The sequence below is a fragment of the Elgaria multicarinata genome, chromosome 11 (genome assembly GCF_023053635.1).
Source record: "Elgaria multicarinata webbii isolate HBS135686 ecotype San Diego chromosome 11, rElgMul1.1.pri, whole genome shotgun sequence".
Taxonomy (NCBI): domain Eukaryota; kingdom Metazoa; phylum Chordata; class Lepidosauria; order Squamata; family Anguidae; genus Elgaria; species Elgaria multicarinata.
In genome coordinates this window covers 6,400,658-6,410,678 of record NC_086181.1, presented here as the reverse complement: position 1 = coordinate 6,410,678, position 10,021 = coordinate 6,400,658, and the positions used below count along the sequence as shown (strand labels likewise).

Below are 10,021 nucleotides of genomic sequence, written 5' to 3'. Positions count from 1 at the left end.
CAGCAATGCAAAATTACAACTTTAAAACACCAAGTTAAAATTTATTTATAAACTGTTAAAATGCTGGGGGAATAAAAAGGTCTTCACGTGGCGTCTAAAGGCATATAAAAGCAAACCTCATTCCACAGCTGGGGTGCCACAGCAGAGAAGGCCCTCCTCCTACTAGCCACCTGCCTCACTTCCTTTGGCAGGGGCTCATGGAGAAGGACCCCTGAGGATGACCCCTGAGGATGCATGTACTGTTATGTTGAGTTACAAGTATATAGAGGTTCCTGTTATTCTTGTCTCACTAGCTTAAATTGTGTTTGCAAATTTCTGCAGCTATCGTATACATACTTACCAGGGAGAAAGCCCCATTGGACATAGTGCATCTTACTTCTGAGTAACCATATGTTATTAAAGTGTCTTGTGGCACTTTAAAGTCTGTTGTTTTTGATACAGCAGGACAATGTGGCTTCCCCTTCAGACATTTTTAAAATGTTTTCAAATAATCTGAATGCAACAGGGAACCCCCATCTCTCACCCCCACACATGAAAAGAGGGGGAAGGCCTCCCTCCAGATCAGAGGCCGTACTGGTTTCAGGCTGAATGGACCACAACCAGCATTTCTTTTTTCCACAAATTAAAAGTGTAAAAATACTGTAGTTTGAATGCTGAGGGAACAATGTTTCATTGTAACAGACATTTGGAGAATGATGGTTGGATTCCTTCCCCCAACAAATGAGTGAAAACAACTGAAAATTATTGTACCTCATTTGTGTGTTTTTGCCACCTTCCCCTACCACCTGAGGGTGCTCTGTTCCTATGCAACACACAACCATTTCCTGTCCTTGTCAAGCTTTGGATGTCATTGTCACAATGCAAGCCAGCTCCTTTTTGAAGCAGAAACCTGTCTGGCTGGGAATCTTCCATTTTTTTTCTGAAGTTCAGAGGAATCCCACACCCCAGAAGAGAAGCATCTGGAGCAGCGTCTGTAGAACAAAATGGAAGGTGAGAGATTTGCTGGAATTCTACTGGGTTTAATTTATGGAAACTTTTATTCCTTTTATTTTTCTGTGCAAGTAGTGCTTTGATCTTTCCTCCGCCCCATTTCTAAAGGGTAATTTTGTTTGAAACTTTCTCTCCTTTAAAAATATATATGTATACACACATGTGTGCTGGCACATATGCAGAAAATGTCCCCAGGACCACCAAGTTATATTTGCCAAGACTGAATTTCAAAATAAATGTTGGGAGAGCAGTAATACCTAAAGGCCATTTGTTCCATAGAAATGATTAGAAAATCTATTGTTTGATCAGATTTTTCAAAGTTTACTTAGGTTTCTCTAATCCTACCCTATCTCTACTATATTCAACAAAATATATTGAAGAAAATATTGAACCTCCGTAAAGCACTCCTTTTGGAATGACAAGACTGATGATTACATTTTATCTCTACCTAGCAAAATATTGTAAATTTCTGGAGTCATGGGGCAACATATTAAAATTCATCCTTTAAAATACTTAAGGAGATAGAACTGAACTTTTTTTTGGTCCCGATAACCATACAAAATGCATTTGTAATGTAGGTTGATCGCTGACTATAATTTAGGAATTACTTTCTCCTGTTCCCATTTTCCTTTTTTAGTAATCAAAAGTGTTTTGGTTTCTCTTTGTACATGCATACACAGACACAAATGCAGAGATGTGTACACATACCCAACAAAACGTTCAAATTCAGGTGTATCGGTTTACATAACACACTAAGATTGCAATCTTAGGCACATTTGTTTTTGAAAGGAAGCATTGTTTAACTCACCAAGCCTTACTTCCAAGTAAATAAGCATCAGGTTTGGCTGCCTGCACAGTAACAATTCTGAATTTTCTTTCCTATGATTTATTTTTAACACGTGTCCCCATTTTCTGGAGCATCACTGAATACTACCTTGTTGTAAGTATCTCTTGCTTCAGATGTGAAATTGCAAGACTGCCGCTTGTTTTTTAAATGTTAATCTGACCGTTTTCCCTTAGTGTGCAGAGCAGTTTGCCAGGGTTGTCCCAAGAGATGGCGATTATTTGTCATCAGACCAACCTCTGTCAATGCGAAGAATTTTAGGTTCCAAAGAACGCTTCATCCAGAAAAGCAGATAGGTGGATTCTGATTTACCAAGGAGCATTTATCCAGCACAGCAGATTGAAATTCTTTGTAAACCCATAAAAGATTATCCTTACTCCAGACTTCCCCATCTCCTAAGTACTTCTATTTTTAAAATTTTTTTTTTACAAATTTCATTAGATACTACCAAATATGTTCTTCAAGAATTAGTTACTTCTTCTTATGCAGGCTTCAATCCTTTGTGTGTTTACTTAGACATAAGTCTCTTTGAAACCAATGGCATATTGCTCTGACTCAACATGATTAGGATCAACTCGTAGATATTTGCTTGGTGCCAAAACACAGCACTAAGTGCTTTACACAGAGATGACAAGGTCCCTCCCTCCAGAGGACTTACACACTACAACACACACACACACTTTTTAAAAAATTGTTGGGATTCCAGTTGCCAGAAGAATAGGCAATCCAATGAGATATACAGAAGGGTTTGATATTTTCATGCTCTCCCAGGGAATGTAGAACCATGGATAGCATCACTATTGCACATCTCCAATGCATCCTTCCTAGTTTCAGGCAAGGTATTTTTGTTTTGTTTTTAAAATTATATTCCTTTGCTGATAATTTAACTCTGTGGATAACAATTGGTCTAGTGTACAACTTACCTCTTTCTCTGAAAGCCTGAAGATGAGCACTGAATTACTCAAAAACTTGCTCCCAACATTTAAAACTTTGCTTCATTTGCCATGGATGCCATTTAGAGAGGGCAGAGAAAGGCACTCCAATAAACTGTTGTTTCAAACGACATGGCATTATTCCTCAGGAGCACTATGTCTCCTCAGTAATTCTACACACTGAGTCTCAATTGTTATAAAACATTGAAAAGGCTTACGTAGTAGGTATGAATGGCAAAGGCTCAAATTTCTTTCCTTAAGAAAAATATGGTGTGTGTGTGTGGGAAACACATATGACTGTTCGACCTGCATTCCTAAAAGTGTTAATTATGACATATACATTTAAAATGTTGTTGTTACAATTTCATCTTTGCAGGCTTTAAAACCTTTTGCAGGCTTTAAAACCTTTCTTTGAATCTCTTCTCCGTCTATTTGTTGCCTCCTCCCAAATTTGAACACTGAAATGGCTCCCCTGGCATTTGCTTTGTTTCTTGTTCTTTGAGTTCAACTATACTAAGCTATGAAGATCAAGAGGAGCAAAATACATGTTACATCATGTAAGTGTGTATAACGAAGCTCCAATTGAGTCTTTTTTTAATTGGAAAGAAACGTCAGGAGGCTAAGATTTTTAGGGAAGGAACATAGGAATGGTGGCATGGAGGGGAGTTACTTAACCCTTTCCTCCTGGTTGTTTTTCCACTCAAAATTATAAACGTCCCCGCCACAGCTGCTTTTCACTCCCATGCCATTACCGACTCACCGCTGAAGTTTGCGCGGTGCTCTCTATGTTGCTTTTTGTATCTGTGGTTTGGAAAAGACTTGCCACCCCTTTGCTCAAAATTACATCCTCTTATACTCTATTTTCTCTTCAAATCATATTATGATGTTTACCCACTGCTTTTTTGTTGTTCAGCAGAGACCTATCATTTGGCCACTCCAATACTGTGAATTAATCTAACAAAATTATATTAAAGGCAGTTTCCATCCTCTTTTCTGATGTCTCCCTGTAAAGCATTGTTTCTTGTTTTGTCTTTTGGAGAGAATTAGGTGTTTCTGGTCCCTTTCCAAAACTGTTAGAGTAAATTGCTAGAGTTGAATTTTGACCCTCTCCTGAGATCTCTTAGGGTTGCTTCAGAAGGCAGCCACTGCAGAGTAAATAAGAGCAGGTGCAGAAAATTAAGATTCTTCAGCAATAGGCTGTAGCCATGGCAGAGGGAGTGGGCTAGGGGGGAAGGCTAGGGGCTACCCCCCAAAAAAATTTTTAAACAAACACATAATTAAAAGTTTACAATTTTGTCTTTAAAGGCCTGTAAACCAGATGAACTGCCCTCCTATGCCCCTCTCCAAAAATTTTTTTGCCTGGCTACAGATCTCATCAGCAATCTGTAATTTGGGGAAAGGATTCCCTTGAACTGTAATCTTTGGTGTGAAAAGGGTGTGTGTCTTACATTTATGGCCTAATCTATACCTGCCATTTATCCCTGCGTATCCAAATGACGTGCAGCTGATCTCAAGGTGAACTGGGGACGAGCACTCAGTTCTCCCAGGATAGCTGGGACTGCTTTTTTTCTGTTTTTTCTGCTGTCTTGGGACCATCCCAAGCTCCGCAGGCAGTGTGGCTCTCCATCCCGGGATCCTCCCTCTTCCCCATGAGTAGCAAGGCTCAGGAAACGGGCACAAAACTGTGCAAGGGGAATCTGTGGGCATTGTGAGTATTTTCGTCATCTTCGGGATGGTGCTCGGCATATTCCAGCGCTGAGGTATTTTTTTAAAAAAAATCACCTTCACACAGGATCACACCTACGCAATTGCGCAAATGTCTCCTCTTTTTTAAAAAACACACAAACGCCACCCCTAACTCCATGATTGTCCCTCCCGAGTCCCCAAAGGGCTGTAGGTGTAGATGAGCCCTATGTCTCAGTTTTTAATATATGAAATGTTGAAGGGATGCAATCTTTTACCTGGAGAGTTAGAAGGAATTGAAGCCCCTTTGCTCAAATCCCAATGCTCCTAGTCTCTCTCTCTCTGTGTGTGTGTGTGCGTGTGTGTTCAAAGAATCGCTGACCTTACTCAGCTGATGTTGATTCTTGCAGTGGTAAAAAGAAAATGTTGCTGTGTTTAATTTCGTAAAGAGTGAGGAGACAGGGCTCAAGCCTTCTTAGAAACACATCCTCTGCCCTAAAAGTCCATCCCTCCAGTCCCAGATGTGTGGTGAGATCCCTGGGTATGGTTAGGAAACAAAACTTTGTGACTGTTCAGAGGCATTGGCGATCTTTATTGTTATATCCAACATACCCCAAATGAGCATTTACATTCAGTACACATCTGGGGCTAAATCCAGGTGATCTCTAACTCAAATTAAGTTCCCTTTGCTTATAATCTGTCAATGAGTTGCATCTAAGAGAGCCTCAGTTGATTATTGAAGACATGGGCCAGACCCAGCCAGTTGCTGATTCCTCTTGGCCCTCTACTATTGGCCAGGGACTTGTCTATATGGCTTCTTTACCCCAACGTAAATGCGCAGATTTGTATTTCAGGCCACAGCGCAGGGGTTTTAGCACGATAATGTGCATATTCGTAGTCGCAATTTACCGCGACTTTTGGATCAATGTCTGAGTTTGCACTTCATTAGAGTTATGTGTCCTTGGGGGAGTTAAATCACATTTGGACATGTGGGCATAACTTTGAGGGCAGGACAAAGTGAGTGGCCGATTTCCCACCTTCCCTCCTATCGCATCCTCTGGCTGCCTTGTTCCTTCCTGCCGTTTTCATGTTGATGGAGCTTTAAAATTAAAACAAAGAGGGGGGGATGGGCAGCGAGAGGGAGGAGATGTGTTCAGTCCCACACCCGCATCCCTCTGCTGCCTTGTTCCTTTCCTCACTCGGTTTTCGTCCTACATGGGGAATGGGCAGATAGAGCTTTTGAAATTAAAACAAAGAGGGGAAAAGAGTAGCAAGAGAGAGGAGACGTCCCCCTCTAGCATCCCTCTGCTGCCTCATTCCTTTGTGCCCTCAGTTTTTCTCTTCTATTTTATTTATTTTTTATTTATTACATTTTAATACTGCCCAATAGCCAAAGCTCTCTGGGTGGTTCACAAAAATTAAAACCACGAAGAACATAGAAACAATCAACAATTTAAAAACACAAATACAAATTCTATGAATCTGTGGAGCTTCGCATATAGAATTTATAGCTTCACTCATCTCTACTCCATAGCATCATATGCGCGTATGTGTGCATGTGCACATTAATAACTGCACTACAAAAAAATTCAGGAGATAAATCGCTGTTGCTGCTGCAATGTGACGCTCTTTGCGTAGATTCAAATCTACGAAAATTCAGGTTTATATTCAATGAGGAGCAATCACGTTGTCATATAGACAGGGGCCAGTTCGTAGGTGTTGCCTCACATGTTTAAACTTTTAAATTTTCCTAAGGTAAATCCTCTCTGCTTAGACGTGTGGATGTCCCACCAGTTTACTAATAGTTAGGGGGTTAGATCCAGATTTAGTCATACTTATAGACTCATTGAAATCTATGTGATTTAAGTTAGTCGACTTACTTGCCCCATTGATTTCAATGGGTTTACTCTAAATATGGTTAAATCCAGATCAAACCCTGTGTATTTAAATTAGCTCAGACCAGTGGACTCTGCTTCTCCAGTGATGGAACACACAGTTATCCTGTTTAATGGAAGTGATGAGGAGAGAAAGAAAGCAGTCATCCGTTGATTCCCCATAGGGTTGTCTTCCCATGAAATAAACATTCTGGTACCTGGGTAGAGCTTAGCTGGTGTGGAGGAAGGTCCAGGGGTGGTCTGGGTCAGGGCCAGCTGTTTCTGGCCAGACCAGGGGCAATTTTATCCCTTGCTTTTCTCGCCACTGGCCCCAACGGAGAAAAGACTGAGTTGCTAACCTACCAAAAGACTAACCTACCAACAAGCCTCCACGTCTTGCTCCTTCCCTCCCTTTCTCCTCTCCACCCCATCCAGTCTGTTGTATGGGGACAGAAACGGTGTTGTTAGTGCTGGTTCCAGAGGAACAATGCTTTGAAATTCAGAAAAGAAAAGAAAAACTAAGTGGGGTGGTGGTGGTGGTGGTTTGGAAAGGTCTTCAGTTATCAAAGTTCTTCTACTCGGATGTTGCAGAGGCCCCCTGCATGTTCCATAAACCTTGGTGGTGAAGCAAGGGAAGCGGTTAACACTTTCCTGCTGCTTTATGTGAGCTAAGTTTTGCAGTTATGTAACAGCCAGGAGCAAGGGTTGGGGTTTGTTTTCTGGTTTGTTTGTTTTTAAAACAGACATCAGATTCTCTGATAAGGATATCAAAAGAGAGGAGAAAAGAAGATACAGAGACAGAAGAAAAAGAAGCAGAGAGTCTATAGTGTCTCCATTAAAAAAGACGAATACTTGATTAACACCCCTCACACACACACACACACACAAAAGTAGTTTTCAGTCCATATTCTCTCAGCAGTTTGTCAGGGGTTCCTGGTCAGAAGATCAGTAATGGCAGACAAATTGCCTGCAATTTAACAGGTTCATCATCACTGATTTCCCCCTGGAATGGGCAGCTAAGGGTGCCAAGCAACCATTAAAACAAATTGGCTTGGCTGAGGTTTTTGGTCCACCTGCCATGAAGGCAAAGGGTGAAGCCATATTACTTCCATGGCTGTCGCCAAAGGTACATGTGTAGCTTTTGCACTGGGTTCCACCCTCAAACCCATGCCAGCTAATATCAGCATCTCTCTCTGGAAAGTGGGGATTTTGTTGGAACCATAACCCATGATGCTGATCCAGATTGCACCCCTCCCACAACTGCTTCTTGAAAAAAAAGCAGCCATATTAAATGTGATCATGCATTTAATGTAACATGTAATTTGGCCCTTACAAATGAAAAATGGGGATAAGAGAAGGGCAAAACAGATGTCTAGGGGGAGTTCAGGAAGGCTTTGTAAAAGGTCAGTACGGGGATACTGGGTAGGGTGACCATGTGAAAAGGAGGACAGGGCTCCTGTATCTTTAACAATTGCACAGAAAAGGGAATTTCAGCAGGTGTTATTTGTATATATGGAGAACCTGGTGAAATTCCCTCTTCATCACCACCGTTAAAGGTGCAGGAGCTATACTAGAGTAACCAGATTTAAGAGAGGGCAGGGCACCTGCAGCTTTAACTGTTGTGATGAAGAGGAAATTTCAGCAGGTTCCCCATATATACAAATGACACCTGCTGAAATTCCCTTTTCAATACACCTGTTAAAGATACAGGAGCCCTGTCCTCCTTTTCATATGGTCACCCTAATACTGGGGATGTGATAAAAGTCATCCATATGATCCTCATAGCAAATTGTAACAAGGAGTCTAGTAGCACCTTAAAAACTTGAGTCATTTAGGGCACAATCCTTGCATGTTTAGACGGAAAAATGTGGGGATGCCGTATTGACAGTGCTGCATTGGCCTGGAGGTTGATATGAAGCAACCCAAGAGAAGGCATTGTTGATACAGGCGTCTGTATTGTGAAATTCCCACCCAACCCACCCTCATATATGGTTGCCGCTGAGTCTTACAAGTTTTTAGCACCAAATAAAGAGCTATTTGTTTGTCTAGGCTTTTAACTGGATTTGTTCTGATGTATCATGAAAATGATTATCTGCATTAATGTTCTCCGCTGTTTGCTTGGGTTTGGGTTTTTTTTTAGTGGTTGTTGTATGATTGTATTGTGTTTTATTGGTTTTATCTTGCTTTCAGATTATTTTATCATGAAAAGCTGGAAACAACTTTCATTAATAAATAACAACACTTCATATTGAAATGATAAAATATATTTTTGAAAAATGTACTGACTGGCTTTCCTGCCCAAGGCTGTTTGCCAGCATCACTGAAGGGTCAATCGATCATTCAGAAGTTTAATATATGGTTCAAAAATGTGGTTTAGTATTATGTTAGGCAAAGGGGTAAGTATGCCTAAACTACGTGGTTTTGGAGTATTTCAGCCCTGCAAATCCCATTGCAGAGTTGCCATTGATTTACACAACTTTTAGACACTGAACTCATTCTTTTGTGTCCTCTTCCAGATTCACCTGCTGGCATGAACCTCAGCCATTGTCAGGAACAGTCGGAGCGTACAGGTACAGTGCCATAAGGCCCCTTCCTATCCCTCATTGGGATCCAGATGAGTGGCTAAGTATAACCTTGATTCAGGATGCCTAAAATGTAGGCTTGATACTTATATGAAATATTTATTTTCAGTGCACAGGGCTGATACCTAAAATGTGAAGGTTTCTAATTATTTGATGCTAGGCCCCAGGACTATATTTCTAAAGCTAGTGTGTTGGGTTTGAATCCAAAAGACCAGGGTTCGCAACTCAGCTGTGTGTCCTTTGTCAGGTTCGCTTATCCCTATTTTCTTCTATCTATAAAATGAGAGCATATTTTCTTCAAGTAAATTACCTAAAAATCTTAAAGTGCATAAAAGTGCTCTCTAAATTATTATTTATCATTGTCATTCAATCATGTCATCTTTTTTAAAAAAATTCCAGATGTTGAAGAAGTTTTGACTGATAGCAATTCTCACACACCCCATGAAATGGAAAACATGGACAACAGTGAAGATGCAAAGGAATATCATCTGACTAATGGAGGAGGGAGAGAAGGTAATGTGGAAATTGTGTAATTAAAGCCAATAATTTTGGTAAAATGACATATGCCACCAAGAGCTGCCACTTTTAATTGAGGTAATGGAACTGGGGAAAAAATCAATTAAAGACCTTCCACATGATTTTACGAAATGCCTCTGATTTAAAAGGCAGCTCTCCCACACTAGAAGCATTCAAGAGGCAGTTGGACAACCATCTGTCTGGGATGCTTTAAGGTGGATTCTTGCATTAAACAAGGGGTTGGACTCTATGGCCTTATAGGCCCCTTCCAACTCTGCTATTCTATGGTTCTATGATTCTAATCAGGCACTGTTTTAGAAGAGGTATTCCCCTTCTCTCTTTCCCTTTCTAAAGTGGCACCTACTATTTCCCTTCCCCTCCCTATAGCTTGAGTGATAGGGAAGGGGAAAGGTTTCAGGGAGGCTCAGAGTTCTCTTACATGCAGCAGCATTGCTCTTGGAGGAGTTGACTGAGCAAGGGAAAAGGCCAATTAGCCTTTAGCTGACTATCCAGTCGTTTGAATCAGGTGACCACTGCAATTCTACTCCTCTGCCTTTTGCTCTGAGGGGAATTCATCTGATATGGGGCTTTGCCAAAATA

At 40.9% G+C, this 10,021-nt stretch overlaps 1 protein-coding gene across 1 annotated transcript in view; it reads left to right on the top strand.

Moving 5' to 3' along the window:
- The first annotated feature begins 852 nt into the window (after nucleotides 1–852).
- Nucleotides 853–10,021, top strand: part of IKZF3 (IKAROS family zinc finger 3) — a 51,959-nt gene continuing 42,790 nt past the window's right edge. The window contains exons 1-3 of the mRNA XM_063138775.1: nucleotides 853–990; nucleotides 8,840–8,893; nucleotides 9,305–9,418. Of these exons, the coding sequence (XP_062994845.1) occupies nucleotides 984–990; nucleotides 8,840–8,893; nucleotides 9,305–9,418 (175 nt within the window). The 5' untranslated portion in view covers nucleotides 853–983. The remainder of the gene's footprint in view (nucleotides 991–8,839; nucleotides 8,894–9,304; nucleotides 9,419–10,021) is intronic.